We start from the raw sequence: 18,925 nt of genomic DNA on the forward strand, positions 1-18,925 counted from the left end.
GAAATAAGACTGCTTCTAGCTATTCACAATGCGGGGTTAGAACAACCTTCATCCAAGTAAAGGCAGCCAGAAAATACCTACCTGCAGTGTATCAGTGCACTTTGACAGGGCCATAAGATATGGTGTCTGGCACCACAGGACTGGAGTCGGGAGCATTGAGTTGGGAGCTCTCAATGTCATTTTCAGCTCTTATGTGGCTGCAGAAATAAGGGTTTGTAAGAAGCATAGGGTAGTCTGGATGAAGGTTATCAAACTATTTCATGATCAGTTAAAGACTTTGTGGAAGTAACATTTGTGCTCAAGAACTGCAGTGAATGTCATAAAAATCAGCACAGTGTGGACATAACTAAACTGGCTGCTTTTCTTTGCTGAAAGAAAATAACCTGAAGGTTATGTCTATGCGTGAACCATTAAATGTTATGTTTTAATCCAATGTAGAGTATTTGCTTTGGATGCTTGAAAGAATGTCATAGCATGGATATACTACTTTTGTCCAAGGGAACTTGAAGAAGAATTCTACTTCTTAGAAAGCTGTCCAAGGACTTGGTATCCATGAAGCAGGACAAAGGGGAGATTCTTCCTCACAATGAAGCTGGTGATCTGCACAAAGGCACCAAGGTTGTTGGATCAGCGAGGGGGAGCATGAGAATCACAGCTTCCTACTCTGGGAACCAGCCTGCTCCTTTGGGAGGTTTGTCCCCATCCCTTGCAACTGGGACAAAATCAAAGTGGTCACAGGAAGGATTGAGCGTAGTCCACCTCAACAGAGCCTCTGTTAAGGGGTCTCTGCTACCTAAGTAAATGCTCTGATCATTGAGCTGTTGGGTAACTGGGGACTTTCCTCCAACACAGTTTATCCCCTTCTTTGTTTTTTTTCCAGCCAAAACTATTCAGCAAATTTGAAGCAAATAGTTTAGACATGACTGAAACCACATTTTCCAGGGAATTAACTATTAAATAAATAAATAAATCACCCAACTCTAACTATTACCTCTTTTAAAATCCATGATGCCTCTTTTCCACATAAATTGAAACTTTTTTTTTATTAGTATATGTAATTAAATGTAACAGTTTGACCCATCTATCCAGCCGGGGTAGTAAATTTGGGCTCCTTATTTGTGCTGTTCTGGAGTGCACAAGCTGTTTTATAATACTTACAACTAATGCTTATTTCTTTGGTTTACTCTTATTTTCCTTTTATTTGCAGCCGCTTTCATCCTATCAGTTCCAACACCTGATCAGTGTAGGAGAGAGAACTCTTCTCCATTACATTTTCATGCTTTTCTAATCAACTAATTTAAACCAATAGAGAAATAAAACACTTTTTGCAGTGACTCTCATGCTAACGTGTTGATAGTTTAAACAGATTATGCCATTCCACTAGATACAAGCTAAACTGCTGGAAAAAATCAAATAAAAGGATATAACTAGATGTAGTTTTTAATAGTGTTAGAACTATTCAACCTGAACAAGAGGGGTTGGAATTAGATTATCATCAAGGTCCTTGGTAACCTAAACCATTCTGTGAATCCATGACTCTATGATTTCTGGTCTTCTCTCTTGGACCTTGTAGAACTCCAAGCACTGCATCTCATGTTTCCAACTGGTAGTGTCCAAACACTCTCCCTGGGCCGCGGCGAGCAGTCCTCTGATGCATCCCTTGCAGCATTTCTTAGGACTGCTGGCTGCCGTGTGCGATTGCAGCTGGCCAGGAGTGCGAAGTGGTGCTTTGCTTCAGAAGCCGTGGAAGGATGGTTGCAGACATCCCTCTAGTGGCCCCGCGGTGTCCGGGACGGCGGGAGCAGCTCTGGCACCCCCGGGCTCAGCAGGGCCAGATGTGCTCCTCTGTGCAGCTGGGTCCTCTGCGGGGTGGGGAACTGGCACATAATGTCTCCCTTTTTCCGTTTCACCAAAGTTTCCCTGGAAACTGCACCAGTTCGGGGTGTTTAGAGTGTTTGTTTCACACAAGCCTTGATACTTGAAGGCTGAACCCATTTCACTGGCCACTGTAAAAAACAGATGTAATGGGAGGTGGTATGAGGAAAGGGTTAATCCTGTCTCTAAGTTTTTTTAAATGGCAGTTTATTTAACCCAGAGTGAGGAAAAACTTTGTCATCATTGAAAAAAGAGACAAGTTATACTTGAAGATTAATTAAATGTTTCATATCTTCTCATCTCTTTAATACAAGACTGATAGAATATCAAAGCGGGGGGAGCCCCAAAAACCCCAAAGTATATGTAAAATAAATAAAAGGAACACTTATTTGTACATCTGTACAGTTCGGCTTCTCAACTGAAATTGTCAGTAAGATGCTAATTATGATTATATGTTTGAAACATTGAATTTATTTTGCTTATTAATTTGTTAAAGGATGTGCAGCAGAAATGAGAGCCCTGGGATAGCATCTTTAAAGATAGTGAAGAGGTCTTCAGTACTGTCTTCAGTAACCCACTGTGGTTCCTTCATGGAGCACAGCAAGTCTGGGGATTGCCCTTGCTGGTGCTGGACAAGCATCCCACGACGGGTCTAGGGAAGCTGGCACTCTCTGAGGAGTCACTGCAGAGCAGAACTGAGTAGAGTTTGCAAAGGAGATCAAGACACTCCTCCCTTTTTGCAAATGGGCACAGCACAGAGGAATGATTTGTTCCAGAGGCAGCAAGCTGCCTGACAGCAGCAGGATGTGGTGTTGAAAGGAGATAATGGGTTTATACGTAAGTGAAACTGTCCTTAAAGGACAGCCCACCCTGAGATTTTCTCTGTATGGAAACAAAAACTACAGATCTCATCCTTCTGATAATGGTAGTTCTGTATCTCAGTAATTCACCTGTACTACCATTACCATTGTGAATCCATTAGTACTTTTAAATAAGAATTACCTATGCAAAAATACCATAGTGCAACAATTAAGTAAATTGTACTTAGAGCTGAACTCAGGCCCATTTCAAAGCCATCATTTGCTGTTAATAAAGCCATGGCTGAATGAGTATTTCTGGTTGAACCTCGATTTTGTTAAACTGATTGAAAGCAATCAACTGAACACACACCACCATCCTGATCAGGTTTTGATTTCAAAGGTGGTAAAAAACTTTTTAAGTTGCATTAGGGAAATTTTTTTTTCCCCTTTAGCTCTGTATAATTTTCCTTCCAAATTATAAACCCTGCTTTGCTGACTTTCCTCCTTACACCCCAAAAATAGCTCAATGTGTCAATTTGAGAGATGGACAATTGGCATAAAGTCAGCAGAGAGAACATAAATGCCTGAGACGTTTTTAGGTGACATCTATGTAAACAATTGCTGTTGTCTTGTTTTTATTTCCAGGCAACTGATCCTCAGAGACGCATACGTAGAATACAGACAACAATATCTGGACAACTTTCCAATCCGTTCTTTCTGAGCAATTTATACTTTCTCCATGTATAAAGGAACAGTATTTTACAGATTGGGAATAAAATATATCTTGATTGGAAGATACTTGTTTTAAAGAGTCTGATCATCATCTAATGTCACAAATTTAAAGTCTTTTTGAAAGAAGTAAAAGCCTTGAGCTTCAACCTGCAGTAAATTTTTAATACAGTCTAGAGTATTTCAGACCAGAAGAAACACATGATTAATCAAGAAATACACATTAATCTACATTTGCCTCTTCTGCTGCTCAGTGGCTCAGGGTTGTTAACGTTTTTTCAGTCCAAACTACTAATCTCTGCATGGACTCTGATAGCCAATGTGTCAATTTTGGCAATTTGAAAGACTATCATTAGTTTCTATCCCTTTATTCACTTCTTTAAGATAAATCTGTAATTAAGTATTTTTTTTATCACAAAAGGCAGTGCTAATGCTTTCACAGTATTTTGCTTTTACTTTGCTTTATTTTAACCTCTAATCATAGGAAGAATTAATCCTATATCTCTATATTTCCCCCATTACTATTCTTGCAGGATAGGATAATATATTGCATTATTTCAAATGTGTTTGTTTTCTCTTCAGCTGAATAAATACAGAAATCACCTCCAATAGCTTCTTTCCAGCCTGAAGACAATGGCTCAGCAGGCACTTAAGGTTGAAGTTGTTTCTAAAACCAGGGAGATTTTTCTTGTGAGAAATTGTTTCTTACACAAAGTATTACTGGCACTGATGGTGAGAATGTTGCTTGGTAAAAAGGTTCTCTGACGATCTGTGGGGAGTAGCATTACCAAGTAAATCACAGTTCCAGCTCCTGACTGAATTCTGTGCAACCTGCTTTAGTGTATAGGATGGAGGCACTGTGTGGATATTGTCCTGTTTTTGTAGGTGTTTTACGGATTGTGAAAAGATCACAACTAACTACAGGGAAGCTTGATTGGATCCTTGAATGCCCAGCTAGCAGCAGAGTGTCTGGTATTGGCCATAGTGCACTGCAGTCCAGGAGAACTCCAAGGGTCTCACTATGGGCTGGTGTTTACAAGAGAGCTAGCTTTAGTCACAGTAATTTTCCATCCTGGCCACAATTCAGGCTGGTAACTTTATTTGAAAATTTGATAACGAAAATTTTATTCCACTTAGGTTGTTATTCAGGCAACAAAAATAAGTTTCCAAGGCTGTTCATTAAAACAGGAGCTTGTTAGACAGCAAAAGTTCCTGGGAGAAGAGTTTCTGGTAAGCTCAAGAGAAGCTCAACCAGCTGCTGTTTGCCAAGGCTGAGGCCTAATGAGCATTTTTGGGATCACAGTGTGGCTGGGGTGGGGGGAATGCACCCCCACAGTGGGCTAAGTCAATAAAAGAGTTGCAATGTGCTGAGCTTGGATCTTTGAATTTGCTGTTACAGCTTCTAGGATTGTTTTCTATAACCCCATCCCTTAATCTAGAGTCAATTGGAAACACCACTTCATTCATGGATCACAAGGTGAGGAGCTCCCATCAGCCCACGTCCACATGGTGGGTGTCTGGAGAGCGCAGCTCCAGACCCTCAGATCACCCACGCCTGCAGGGGTGGCAGGGAAGAACCAGGGTGCCACACACAGACAGAACCAGGCTGCCCTTTCTCTGCAAACATTACATTTTCTTCAAAACACAGATCATGCTTTTCAACTAACAAGTATCTGAGTCCTCCACTAAACATCTACAAACAGTGAGAAGCCTCATCTAGATTTATGTAACCTACACAACCAAGGGTAGTTTATACGATTTTAGCCTCAATGCACTTCTCACAAGTTACTCCAGGCAGATCAGAAGTGGAACCAAAACCAGCAGATTTGTGTTCCTGATAAACCCTTCAGCAGTTACTGAGGTCCCAGCAGGGTGCAGGGATCAGCCCATGCCAAGATCATGGAAAACAAGGGTTTAGAGCTTGCAGCCAGCCCCAGCACACTGGGAGCAGCTCATGGCCTGGCCAGCAGATGAACCTTGCCACTGACAAGGACTTCTGAAATCAGTGTTTAATTATGCTTATAAAATGAGGCTCTTCACACACACCAAAAAGATTATTCAAAATGAAGAAAATTGCTGACTTTCAAATGCTTTCCAACAGGCAACAATTTGCAGGAATCTTCTCTCTCCTTAAAAAATCACATTATTTAAAACTGTAGTTCACATCTGAAAACTGACAAGTGAATTCCCACACCAAGTAAGGGCTGAACTGGCAACCTGCAATGCTTTTACAGTAAGAATCAGCAAAACCAGGAATTTAATAATTATGGGTCCTGGCTGTTGCTATTGCTGATTGATGCATTAACATTCTTAACAATTCTTATTGAAGGGAAGGCAGAAAGAGTACTAGAAACTTATAATTTATCAGAGTCCTCAAACAGCCAAGACAGCTTCTTACACATACAAATGTATTGAAAATGAACAGATGTAGACTCAGCAAAAACAATAATCTCTCAGAAAAAAAATCAAACATTACTACACAAATTCAGAGTAAGGTCCTGTCACATTTACAAGTGAGCTTGTAACTTGTGTCTAAGTTCAGCATCACTCAGGAATTTTTCAAGTCCAAGTTGAATCTTTTCAGCTAATTAGTGCATTGAGCTTATACAGTACATTGCTTTCCAGTATCACCAATGGCTAATACTGTACATAACCAAGTAGCAAAAGCAGTGGTTTAATCTTCAAAAGTCCATTCGTTCTGCTGAAAGTGCACTATTACAACAACAGATGTATTAAACAAAATAGTAGCAGTGTAATTGTCATATTACAGCTTCTTCCATTTCACTGTGACAACTGTATGGCTAAAAGCATTAATTATACTGCTAGAAAACCTGTACAAATGAGTGAGGAAAAACAATCACTAGAGATTTGTTCAAAATGAAAAATTCTCATGTTTCATTTAAATGGATTGTTCCACTGTTGAAGACAAACTTCCTTAACATTTTTAAGATGGTTATTTTGTAAAAATGCACTTCCTTACTTTTTATATAAGGTAGGTAATGGCTAAGAGTTAGTGAGTTGGTTTAGATTAAATATTAGGAAGAAATTCTTTATTATGAGGGTGGAGAGACACTAGAACAGGTTGCCAGGAGAAGTTGTGGATGCCCTGTCATCTCTGGAAGTGTTCAAGGCCAGGTTGGGTGGGGCTTTAAACAACCAGGATGAGAGGAAATGGCCTCAAGCTGCACCAGGGAGATTCAGGTTGGACATCAGGAAGAATTTCTTCACTGAAAGAACTGTGAAGCACTGGAAGGTGGTGGAGCCACCATCCCTAAGGGAGTTCAAGGAACATCTGGATCTGAATCTCAGTGCTATGGACTACTTGACATTGTGGTGTTTGGTCAAAGGTTGGAGTTGATGGTCTTGGAGGTCTTTCCAACTTAAATAATTCTGTGATGTAGGGGAAGCTGTCCCTGCCCAAAGCAGGGGCGTTGGAATTATGTGACCTTCAAGGTCCCTTCCAACTCTAACCATTCTAGGATTTTATGATCATGGAACAAAAACCTACCCCAATATACAGCATTCAGAATTAGTTAGTTATTGAAGTGGAGGGAGAAGACCCACCTTCCTTGATCAGCATCGACATGGTTTATTGACTCAATCAGTCACTTTTTATAACCGTGTTAATTAAGTTCATGCATATTGCAAACCCGAGCTCACAATAGGTCAGAGATAACATACCAACCCCTCCTTTTGTTTCCAATACCAAGACTTGTGTTCTCAAAACTTACTTTTACTTTCCCAAAACAGCCAAAGATAGAATATCTACTTGTTATGAGAAAGCTGCCTGAGAACTCTGGTATGCAAGGTTCTCAAGGCCTTCATGTTTGTCACTTTTACTTGTAATTAAAAACAACCTGAGAACTTCTACTGTTTACAGAAACAGGCTGTGAGAATTTGCTCCTCACAGCTGCCTTCTAAGCCATTTCTGAAAAAATCTCCAACAGTTAGTGTTGGAAATTTTTATAGGTTTTATGGGAAACATTGTCCTGAGTTGTTGAACTAGTGTAGGGGGAATCAATGCTTCTCTTTTGCTCAAACTCCAACAAAACAGAACAGCAATGTAAAACATCAAATAGAGTTTGCCATCTGAACAGAAACCAGCCACTGAAGCAAAAGGACAATTCTCCTGTGCAAAAAATGCTTAGTTTTAACCCTCATTCCCAGCTTCACTGGAGGAGCACCTTGCTCATTTTTACTCTGTTCTATGTATTCATTGTGCTGTCACTTTGCTTTTATTTATTATTATTACAGCTCAGCCTGTAGTTTGAATTTCACAGACAAAAAAATTTTTTCTTATTTTTCCCAGAAGTCCTGTATTCTGGAGCCTGAAGTTGAGAGGACAGATATAAAAATTCAAGATTACTTTTCTGACACAAGATTGCACTTGGTGTTTTTTCCCCAATTAGCAAAGTATGCGTTTTGCAGAACTAAGGAACCTTGTGGAAAACCGAGTTAGTTCTCCATTCTGTATTTAGGTATATTTATGCTCATCAGTGTCACCTGTGACAACTTACTTGTATTGTAGAACATAGGGCTTTTAATTTCACTGCACCTGTCTAAAATAGCTGTAGATGCTGGCTAGAACATGCAAGGTTTAATTGGCTTTGATGGTCTCACTTGTGAGGAGATGCATAGCTGTCAATACTGTGTGACCCAAGGACTTGGACTTCCTATTTACAACCAAACCTGCCAACTCACCCCTACAGAAACCATACTGGGATGAAGTGAGCCCATGCTCAGCATTTGTACAGTGACAGTTCACTCCCTTAGAAAATCCAGCATATAAATTCAACAGCTTTGTTTTATGGATATGAAAGATGGATAATACAGACATAGTCCTTAAGTATTTTACATATTTTTGCAAGCTGAGCCACAAAGAGATCACAATACTCAGCTAGGGTTCTGCTGTATGTAAACTCCAGAAACTGGAATGGACCAGCTTAAGTAGTTATTGTTCATTCTTCTGAAAATTGCTAAAGTACTGTGGCATCACTAGATCCAGATCTAAGTGTTATCTGACAGTACCATGTAAAACAGATTTTAGATTTTCACATAGTTTTAAATGCTTGTAGTCACTCAGTGAATTGCAGCAAAGGCAACCCAACATGTTTCATTAGAAAATATTTCATAGAAATAGAAAATATTTCATATTTTTGTAAGCTGATTTTATTTCTTTACTGTACAGAGGCAGAAAGACAAACCATCTCAATAAATGTACATCAGTAACTACCCAGAAATGATACAAGTATGTACACAAAGCCCAATTATTTCACTTCAGTGTTGATACCATAGTTCATGTAGAGCTGGACACGAACAGCAATTACACAGTGTAAAGCATAGCTCTTGGGATATTTACAGCTTGTTCTTCATATCAAAGGCTTCCAATACACCAGTTCTTTGTTACACTTGTGTTTGACAATCCTGCTTAGTAGTGCTGCCTCAGAACTGAAAAGTGCATTTCTTCATTTTATACATTCTCATGCAGATGGTGAACTGCTCCAGAAATTGTTCTCCAACCTTAATTTTTGGAAGTAATTGATTATCTTTGTTTTCTGTCAATTAAAATTTTAAGGTAAAAAACCATTTTCCCAAAGCTCTGTAGGTCATATGCAATTAAGAAAACAAAGCTCCTAAATGCAACTTCAGAAACTGTTGTCTTTTGACTTGGGAGGATAAGCAATCCTGTGAAAACACTAAACTAATCCACTGCTGGATTTTTAAAACACTTCGGAACATTTCAGGTTAGGAAGTTTGCAGATCCAAGCAGTTTGGAAAAGCCCTATAACACAGATATTTACATTCTATATTAGATTCTTGTGTTGTAATTAATCTGGCATCTCAAATGGGTTTTTTTTCTTCCATCGGAGATCTCACTTTAAAAGGAAAGTAAAAAAGGAATATGATTACTCTAATTGTAGAAAATACAATTTTGAGTTATTCCACAATTAAAATTAATTTAAAAAATACCTGGGATGAAAGGACAACTCTCCCCTTCACCTATAAAGAAGCACTTCCAAAGATAATTTCTTTCGCTGTGTTCTGAGCTACTGCAATTCCTGCCAGATTTATTTTTACGCCACAACATCCTGCAGCATTAGGCTTCTTCAGAATCTCTATCCCATCCAATCTTGTTTTAGGAGATTGAAATACGACGTCCCCTCTTCTGTCTGCCCTCCCTTAGGGCAGGAATGAGCAGCAGCACAGTCTTGTTTAAAACAGCATCATAACTCTCATGGCAACAATCTGAGCTGAGCAGGACTCTGTAGTGCAGCAGCTGAGAGCTCCATCCACGGGCTCTGCCAGGAAACCAGCAAGGAGCAAAGGAAGGAAAAGGCCAGGGAACAAGAGTGCCTTGCTCTGTGTGCACGTGCCTGACTCCCTGACCTCCTGTTGCCGTGAGGTAACACAACAGCACAGACTTCTCTTCCAGGCATTTCCCTTACTCCCTATACCTTGGCCCACAATCTATGCTCTGAAAATTACACTTGTTCAACAGCACAGTTTACAGTTTAATCAGAATGATATGATAATCTTAAGAAAACCAAAATAAAATACATGTGGATAAAAATGGAAAAGGAGGATGTTACCTTCATCAGGATAAAATGATGTCTCAGTTTCACTAGATATGGACAGTATCCATATCTTCACAAGTTTCGGCACCTGGATTCTCTTTTTCCACCTCACATAAATACACATCAATGGGTCCTTTCGTGCTCTTCACATGTACTTCTATGTGATCCTATAAAACAGCAACTTGTATGTAATTCAAAGAATAAAGCTTATGCATTTATTTCTGCACTTATTTTAAAGACAATAGATTAAACACAGAACAAATACAGCTATTTAAAATTGCTACTGCTTCCACACAAATTATGACATTACATACATTTGTAGGACAACTATTATGCAGAATTAAGCTAACAAGCTTTCATTTTTAATGAATGTGCATTTAAATATTTGTTTAGTCTTTCTATCGACCTTCAGATATATGACCAAGACTTACTTATGTTTAGGAAGAGTAACAAAATTTAAAAACTTGACAAAACATTGCCATGAATCCAACAACAAACTGGAGCACATAGCTTTAACAAAATAGTAAAGCAACTACTCCTCATCGCTTCTACTGCTTTCCTTCCACAGACACCGCGTGGCAAGACACAGAGCAAATAAATCTTACTGCACAATGGAGAAAATATTCGGTGCTAATGTACAACTTTTGAAATTCTGCCTTTCTATTGCTTCAGGAGGCATCTGGAATTGTATCTTTTTCATCTCCACTGGATGACAATAGCTCCTTTAGACCAGGGAAACTACTGGAGATCTATATAGTGGATCTAACTCTTTGGTTCTACTGATTAATTTCCTTTTCCTAAGATATCCCCACCTTTCTATCCACATAGCAAGGCAACTTCAAAGACTATGCAATTGGGAAGATTATCAAAAATGCTCAAGCAAAAAAGAAAATGGAATTAAAGCTCTGTTTGTTATCTTAGGCTGTCTTCCACGATTTGCCCTCTCAGAGCACTACCAACAGTGGGCTCCCAGTACACAGGCCCCACTATGCAGCTGCAGCACTGCTGGGTGCAGGGGGCAAAGGTCTGGCTCCTCTGTGAGACAAGAATGGAGCCTGTGTATTGCACCGTGGGGTGAGGACAGGGCACAGCCCCACTCCATGAAAAATCCCTCTAGGTATCATCTACTAGAATGACAAAAGGGTTTTCTTTTTCCAACCATACTGTACATTGCATACTTTATTACAGCTTTTCCATTCTCTCTAACAAAACCAGGTAACTAAAGCTCAGATACATTTATGGCTTAGTAATTTAGGCAAAAAGAAAAATACAGCAACTAAGCTTCTAAGACTATTATCCCTGCAGCACTGTTCAGTGGAACACAAGAACATTTAACTACCACTATCTGCATGACAGAGTGGAAATCAATTACTGACTGCTGCTGCAAAAAATCAAATTTATGAACTTTTGTTTCTTTAGGAGAAATGCATAAAACTTACGTCTTTAGGAACTGGTATTTCCAATTTGGTTTCCTCTGGAGCTTTGATTGCAATCACAATCTGTTCTTGAAAAGCCTGAATGCTTCGGATATCCTGGTACGTCACATAAGCTAGTGTATACCTTGGTCAAGGATTATGTAATTTGCTAATGGGCACAAGCAAGAGTATATGATATGAACACATCAAGATATGTTGAGGCAGAATACCAACTTCAGAAAATTGATTCAGCAGAGGTCAATATTAGCTTTGTAAAATGAAGTATCAGCTAATGGTAGAAAAATACCTTTCTGTATTTCCAAGAAGGAAAAAAGGCTTTTAGAAATATATTCAATGTTATAAAAAAACCCCAGTCTTCACAGATGCTGTCATAAGTCTACAAATCCGAAGGAATACTGTTCTTCAGAAATTACACTCTGTTTTCTAATTGCATGAAAATAATTTTCTAAGACACTGTAGAACCATTTTCTTAAGCAGTAAGGTATAAAGAATATGAGCACATTTCATTTGTGCACACCCCTTAACATCTTGCCAAACAAGGGAGCGAAATAATATTTTATTGTAACTCAAAGCCAAAATTCAATCTTTATGCCATACATTAAAATGAATCTCTTTTCTATTGTCAAAACCCATCTGGAAGTCAGAACTGCACTGGAATCTCTTTCAAGAGAGAAGAGTATTAGGATATAACCAACATACCATTATATCTCCTTGGCAACAGGCCACTGGGACTCCGTTCTGAGTCCTCTCTGTCATCTCACTAAGCATCTTGAGCTCACTGGTGGGTCAAAACCTGCCTCTGAGGTGACTCAAATGGAGAGAACAGGGTGATGGTCAGGGTACTAAGATTATTCCCCACTTCATTCTTCTGCAGTGGAAAGAACACACAAGCAACACTCCTCCGAGGACAGGCTAGACTCTCCATGATACTGCAAAGCAAGGCACAGGACAAGCCTTCTCAAATGCAAAATAATCAAAAGTCTGCTATTATAAAACTCATTATCAAGCAGTACTGCATACCTGTGGTATCAGCCTACACTTCTTACTAGATATGTATGCGCAACCAAAATCGTGTGTTAAAATAATGCAAGAGTTGAAAGGATATTTTGCATTTTCTTTGTCATCTATTAGTTCAAATATCTGATGAGCACAATTCTTGATTAATTCATCCAGAGCTTCTTCCATGATTGATAAGTCCAAAAGTTCCTCTTTAAGGTTCTGCTGGTCTGGTGCTCTTCCAATAAGTTGGTCAAGACTCTTACCTCTAGAAGAATATAAAAACTGTCTAGCATGTTTGTATAAATAAAAGCACATTTATCAAACATCAAGTATACTAACAGCAAACAATAAGAAAGTCTGGCATCCTTTTTTCTGCTGAAATATGCTTCCATGTACTTACACACTTGATACTTGTTAATGTATTAGGTAATTCACATAGCATAAGGAAGGAAACAGAACTTAAAATACTATCTATGAGAAGTAACTTAATATGCTTAAGGATACTCTCAAAGTTATAAACATTACTCAACACTGTTGGGATTTACTGTTTCAGAAACTAGAAGCTTCAAAGCCAACTCACATCCACTGGATATGATTCTTAGATCTTTTCTGAATCAAGTTGATGCCATCCAACACATTGGTGATGTCATACACTCTTCGTTTTCGTACTCCTAGTGTTTTTGCTACTTCATTTAAATCAAGGACACCGTCTGGAGCTTTTCTGAGAAGAGCCATAAATTTTCGTGTCAAAAGCACCAAGGATGCATCAAATCGAGGCCTTTTGATGTCCACAGTTTCTGTTAAGATTTGGTAGAATATTTTAGAATATATTAGGGTAAGCTACTACATAAGCATGAAGTAAAAAATATGATAGCGATGAAGTAACAATGAAGGTAGAAGTCTGGAAGCACTGCAGTTTTTAATGCTTACATTGCAATGGCACCATATAAAGCATATTAACTACACATACCTTCATTTGTTTGCAATGATTTTATCTAAATAGCAAGCATACATTTTTGTGTTTTCAACATTCATGACTCCACACTGCTAGTATGGATATTAATAACTGAGTAACTGTATGCTCTACAGGACATGGGATCGGATCACTGAGCAAACACCAATGAAACCTTTGGTTAACTATAGACAGTGCTGAGGTGCTGCCAGAGAAACACAGCTCTATCTCTGCTGCATGACACTATTAGAGTATTTTTTCACATCTTTTTGGTCCAGTTTAACCAGCAGACCTCACATGTAACCATTAGGCATGGTTCACAAGTCAGCTTGGCTTTGGGACTGTTTCAGCCTGCACAGGACCTATCTGCTCTGGAACTGAAGAATTCAGTATGCAGACAAACTGTTTGCACTATCTGTTCTCAGGGCAAAAGAGCTAGTCATTCCATTGCTTGATTTACTAATACAACAAAGATCTACAGCTACCCTGACACCCTGGTTTAAGAGATCCCTGTGCTATGTGTATTCATTACCACCATATTTGCAGAAAGAGCAGAAATCCCTGATGAATAACTTGAGATTGTTATTTATGTATGCAAAAAGCACAAAAAAGCACCCACTTCTGAGTCAAAAAGTCACAATATGCACACGCTTATTTGATACTAACCAATAAAAGATTGTCAAATTCAGCTGTTACTTGTCTTTTCTCCTGTAAAGCAAACCCAGTATTTAATCTGATCAACCTGTGTCCCCAGCAATATTCCAGTCTAATGCCTCAAGAAAAGGTGAGTGTGTAAACAAAGTACCTAGACAACACTTTTACTTCAACCATCAGTATTTTTCCCAAGAAGAATGAGATACACACTTTTACTCATAACATATCACACCCATTCCATGGCTGCAAGTTTGTGCACTCCTTAACACAAAGTGACAGGCTCAACAACTCAGTTTTGGACTGTGTTACTGTCAAAGGTGTGAAGCAATTTAGCTGGTGAGAAAATAAACAAAAAAAAACCCAAAAAACCCAACACCCAGAAATTCACTCAAGTTTATTTCCACATTTATTAACACCAGTTGAAATGCAACATTTGGCAGTATGTTGTTCCAGTTTTCCCTCACTTTTCCTGTACACTATTTTCTGTATAGCAATGGGAAGGCATACTTGCAACAGATCTGAAGAGAAAAAATTATAAAGAACGTACAGCTTCACATCTGTTATTTCAGTCAGTGTTCAGCATTCTTCCTGCTCTGCTAATATTAAATATAATTTTTCATTTGTCTACAGCATTGTAGTCACATTGTAAAAAGGCATGACATACTGTAAGATTAATTTTTATACATGACACAGAGCAACTTACTTTTCACAAGCGGCGTGTCCTTCTGCACATTCAGGTCAATCATTGGTGCCTGAGGAAATAAAAAGGGGAAAAAAAACAACTGTCATAAAATGCTTTCTACAGAGGGAGCTTCTTTAGCAGAAATCCTCAAATCTTTAGATGTTACAGCCATCACAGTTCTGACAACTCAACAGCTATTACTGTGAAGTGTCATTAGATAAAAGGAATAAATGTTTTTTAATTCCTGCCAGAACTTTAAGCCCTTCATCTCAGCACAACTCACTGTTTTCAAAAACAGGAAACACCATTGAACTCGCTGATGCCCAGGCAAGCTACAACCTCTCTTGCTTCTTCTGCTTCAATTCATGGCCATTTCCTTTCAGTTGCCCATCGTGTACAACTGTAAAATACCTGGTAACCTTTAAAGTTCTTAACTTGCTTGCAAGTATGGAATGAAACTTGTCTGGGGAAATTTGGAAATTAGGTATTAGAAAAATGGATCTTCACTCAGAGGGTGGTTGGGTACTGGAACAGGCTCCCCAAGGGAAGCAGTCACAGCACCAAGAGTTCAAGAAGCTCTTGGACAATGCTCTCAGGAACATGGTGTGACTCTTGGGATTGTCCTGTACTGGGACAAGAGTTGGACTTAATGATCCTTATGAGTCCTTTCCAACTCAGGATATGCTGTGATTTTACTGAAGGGCTGCAGTAGCTTAACAAGTTCTCTCAGGAGTTTATTAACAGCCTTCCTGTCCCAGTGGGCCTAAAACAGGAACAGCATGGCAAGGGTAATCTAACATATGCCAAGTAAAGAAAAACAATAATTTCCCTCAATTTACTGTTCTCCTGCTAAGACAGCCTCATATGCCTCAATGTCAGGACACAATACAGGTGCACACTTAGTCCACTGTCCATTAGGACCCCCAGGTCCTTTCAACAGGGTAGTCCCCAGCCTGTACCACTGCAGGGTAAAGGCAAGGCTTTAACTCTTGATTTTCAACTTCCTGGGTTTATGAGGTGTTAGATGACCCCTTCCTCCAGCCCATAAACTGCACATCCTGCACCTAACAGCAGCCCCTAGGACAGACCCTGCCAGGCACCCACCAAAGCTGCTCTATCACTCCCCTCCACACATGGTCAGGAAGAGATGTAACAAGAAGTTCACGAGCTGAGCTATGGACCAGAAGAGATCACTCCCCAGATACCATCATGGGCAAAACAGACTCAACTTGGGAATATTAATTACATTTATTACCAATAAAATCAGAGCAGAATAATGAGAAATAAAACCTATCTTAAGAAAACACGATTCCCCCATCCCTCCCCAAGCTCTACCCCATCCACACCAGCAGCACAGGGAGAGGGGAATGGGGGTTATGTCAGTTCATCAAATGCTGTTCCTGCTGCTGCTCAGGGTGGAGAATCCTTCCTCTACTTCAGTGGGGAGTTCTCTCCCACAGAAGAAAGCCCCCCATGAACTTCTCCAATATGAGTCCATCCCACAGCAACAGTTCACCAACTGCTCCAACATCCATCAGTTTCCCTCAGGGTGCATCCCCTTCAGGCACAGCCTGCTCCAGCTGTTCAAGGCTCACAAGTTCTACCAGAAAGCCTGTTCCAGCATGGGCTCCACAGGTCCCTCCAAGGAAAGTGCTCCAGCATGGGCTGCCCACAAGTTCACAGCCTCCTTTCAGGCATCCACCTGCTCCACCCTGGCTCTCCTCCATGGGCTGCAGCTGAGGCTGCAAGGAGTCTCTGCTCCAGCACCCAGAGCACCTCCTCCTCCTTTTTCTCCACTCACCTTGGTGTCTGCAGAGTTGCTGTCTCAGATATTCTCAGTTCACTCTTCTCTGGCTGTAATTACAACTGTATAATAACTTTTTTCCCCCCTTCTTGAAAATGTTATCACAGAGGCACTACTACTGTCTCTGATGAACTCTGCCTTGGTCAGTGACAGATCCATCCTGGACCTGCCTGGAATTAGCTCTGCAGGACATGGGGGAAACTCCTGGCAGCTTCTCACAGAAGCCACCCTGCAGCCCCCCACCTGCTATCAAAACCTGACCACAAAAACCCAATACAGGTTTATACAAGCCAAGGTTTCATTTGTTTGGGGTCCCTGTTCCAGCTGCTGTACCAAGATTAAGTTATTTTAAGGGTCCAGATGTCTGAGCCTCTGCTATGGGAAACCTGGGGTCAATCTGCTGAGGGGACCTTGTGTGTGTGAGTGTGGGGGTGCAGCTGCAAAGGGGCCTCAGTCCCAGCTCAGGTAGTGTGAGAGTGACTGACAAGAGTGGCTCTTGAATGGTCAGACAGGAAAATTTCTTCAGTATTGTGACCTTTGACATTCCTTGCTAGTTTCAACACTAAACTTTGGCTTTCCAAGCATCATATCTGCATGTCCAGGCACTTTTTATCCTTGTTCTTTAGGCTGTCCTTCAAGTCTGTCCTGTTCTTTTTGCCACGAGTGTCATGATGAAACGTGTTTCTCCTTACTGATCTCAATCTCTTCAGCTCCTCCAGCTTCCAAAGCTGCCTTCCCAAATTTTCAACCTACCTCTTGGCAGAATAAGCTGGAGTCTTGAAGACTGAGTAAGCTGGAATCCAGGTTCTGCACTTTACTACTAACCTTCCTTGAATATCCCACTGTTAAGAAAACTTCCCAGTCTGACCATTCATGAGATTCCCTGTAAGTCTCATGCTGTCACTGCTGGGACTGAAGCCCCTCCATGATGGACTGCTTCAGTGTGCTATTCCTCAGTGGCTCAACCCCAGGTTTCCCACTGCAGAGTCTCAGATGTATCTCCACAAAACAATTTATTCATGGTGAATAAACAGCCCAAGCTGGTACCCCTAAAGAGGGATTCACAATAAAGGAAGCTCTAAGTTTTTATACCTCATAGTCTACTCAGGTAAATCTTGCCCTGAGTTCTCTGCTCCTGCTGTGTCTCCCCATGCATCTCTCTTCATCCACCTTGGCAGTGCCACCACCTCTGTGTCCTTTTGTTACCCAAAAAGTTGGCAGTTCATGGCTTCTTCTGCGTCCCTCAGTTTCCACTCACCTGGTCAGTGCCACCTTCTTCCTGCCTGCCCTTTGTCATCCCAAGGGTTGGGCAGTTCATGGCCTCTTGTCCAGGGATCTCACCCATCTGCTGCCTGCAAACCGAGCTACCTGCAGAGATGTAATTCCCACCCACTATTCCATGGCCATCACAGGCAAGGCTGTTAATGATTACCAAATCTTTGACCTCCTTGTTTATAAGAAGCTGATTCAGGAAAGTATCACCCACTGTAAACTCATCTAAGTATCTTCATCAAGAAGCTGTGCCAAACACTATTTGCTTCTTACAATCATCACTTCAATTAGCCACCAAAAAACTTACGCAAACTTTCACGGCTTTAAGAAAATACTACCAAGTAACCTTTAGCCCAACTGACAAGATTAATTTAAGGAAAAATGCAATGTATTTAAAATATATCACAAAATTAAAAGCATGCGCCGTCACGATAAACTAAAAAATATGTAACTTTTTTTTAAAGTTTTACAAAATAGACTTTTTTGCAAACCACTTCATAGCATTGCTAAAGGTAACGGTGGCAGCTGCATGTAAGACGATCACAGACGTTAAGAGGAGAAAACATTGTGTCCCCTTTTCTCATACTAAGCTACACCATACTTAGCTGGATTAAGAGGCCGTAAGTAACACAGGCGAGAAAAACCATCCTTTTGCATTCCTGCACCTTTCCCGGGAAGCCCGCCCCAACGCCACGAGGGAGTGAAGCACCCCAATGCTCCTCTCGGCTACCACGCTGCCCGGCCCGTCACATCTTTCCCGCCCAGAGACGTAGGCCGGGCTTTCGGCCGCCCCCTCACAAGCTCCGCGGCAGGAGCGCAGCTGCAGCGCCGTCCCGCCCTCTCCGTATCCCCGGGCAGCGCCTCCCGCCATGTACCTCACTTACACGCAACGCGTCCGGCTGCAGCGGCTGCAGGCTCTCCCACTGCTCGGGGCTGGCCATGTCGGCGCGGCCCCGCGGCGAGGCGCTGGAGGAGGCGGAGCGCACAGACGCCCTCACGCCGAGGCTCCGAGCCGCGGCCGGGCGCGGGGCGCCGCGGGGCCGCTCCCGCCCTCATCGCTGCCCGTCATGGCCGCGGCTCCCGCGCGCGCCTGGGGCGGGAACGGGCGGGAGTCGCGCACGCGCCCTCCCCTCCGCCGCCGGGGCGC

At 41.1% G+C, this 18,925-nt stretch overlaps 1 protein-coding gene across 6 annotated transcripts; it reads right to left on the reverse strand.

Annotated features, from left to right (window-relative positions):
* Positions 1–1,080: 1,080 nt before the first annotated feature.
* E2F6 (E2F transcription factor 6) lies at positions 1,081–18,925 on the reverse strand. Of its 6 annotated transcripts, XR_010439518.1 has the most exons (9): positions 18,663–18,925; positions 17,765–17,874; positions 14,724–14,772; positions 12,995–13,211; positions 12,520–12,679; positions 11,419–11,532; positions 9,995–10,146; positions 9,375–9,703; positions 8,551–9,280 (listed from the first exon to the last, which is right to left on the reverse strand). XR_010439518.1 is itself a non-coding variant. In XM_064707727.1 (8 exons), exons 1-7 carry the CDS (start codon positions 18,832–18,834, stop codon positions 10,027–10,029), a joined length of 942 nt encoding a protein of 313 aa, XP_064563797.1. In that variant the 5' UTR covers positions 18,835–18,925; the 3' UTR covers positions 1,081–2,006; positions 9,995–10,026. The 6 variants fall into 6 exon arrangements, 4 of the variants coding, with proteins under 4 accessions (XP_064563797.1, XP_064563796.1, XP_064563799.1 ...); XM_064707727.1 differs by lacking the exons at positions 8,551–9,280; positions 9,375–9,703 and adding an exon at positions 1,081–2,006; XR_010439517.1 differs by having other exon boundaries at positions 9,375–10,146.

This window comes from Zonotrichia leucophrys, chromosome 3 (assembly GCF_028769735.1).
Source record: "Zonotrichia leucophrys gambelii isolate GWCS_2022_RI chromosome 3, RI_Zleu_2.0, whole genome shotgun sequence".
Classification (NCBI taxonomy): Eukaryota; Metazoa; Chordata; class Aves; order Passeriformes; family Passerellidae; genus Zonotrichia; species Zonotrichia leucophrys.

Excerpts from the sequence above, each read along its gene's own strand:
- E2F6 (XM_064707727.1), bottom strand. The coding sequence starts at position 18,834 with ATGAGGGCGGGAGCGGCCCCGCGGCGCCCCGCGCCCGGCCGCGGCTCG. Across the intron at positions 17,875-18,662 it reads TGCAGCCGGACGCGTTGCGT|GTAGCTCGGTTTGCAGGCAG; the intron begins GTAAGTGAGGTA and ends ACATCTCTGCAG. Across the intron at positions 10,147-11,418 it reads AAATACCAGTTCCTAAAGAC|GATCACATAGAAGTACATGT; the intron begins GTAAGTTTTATG and ends GCTGTTTTATAG.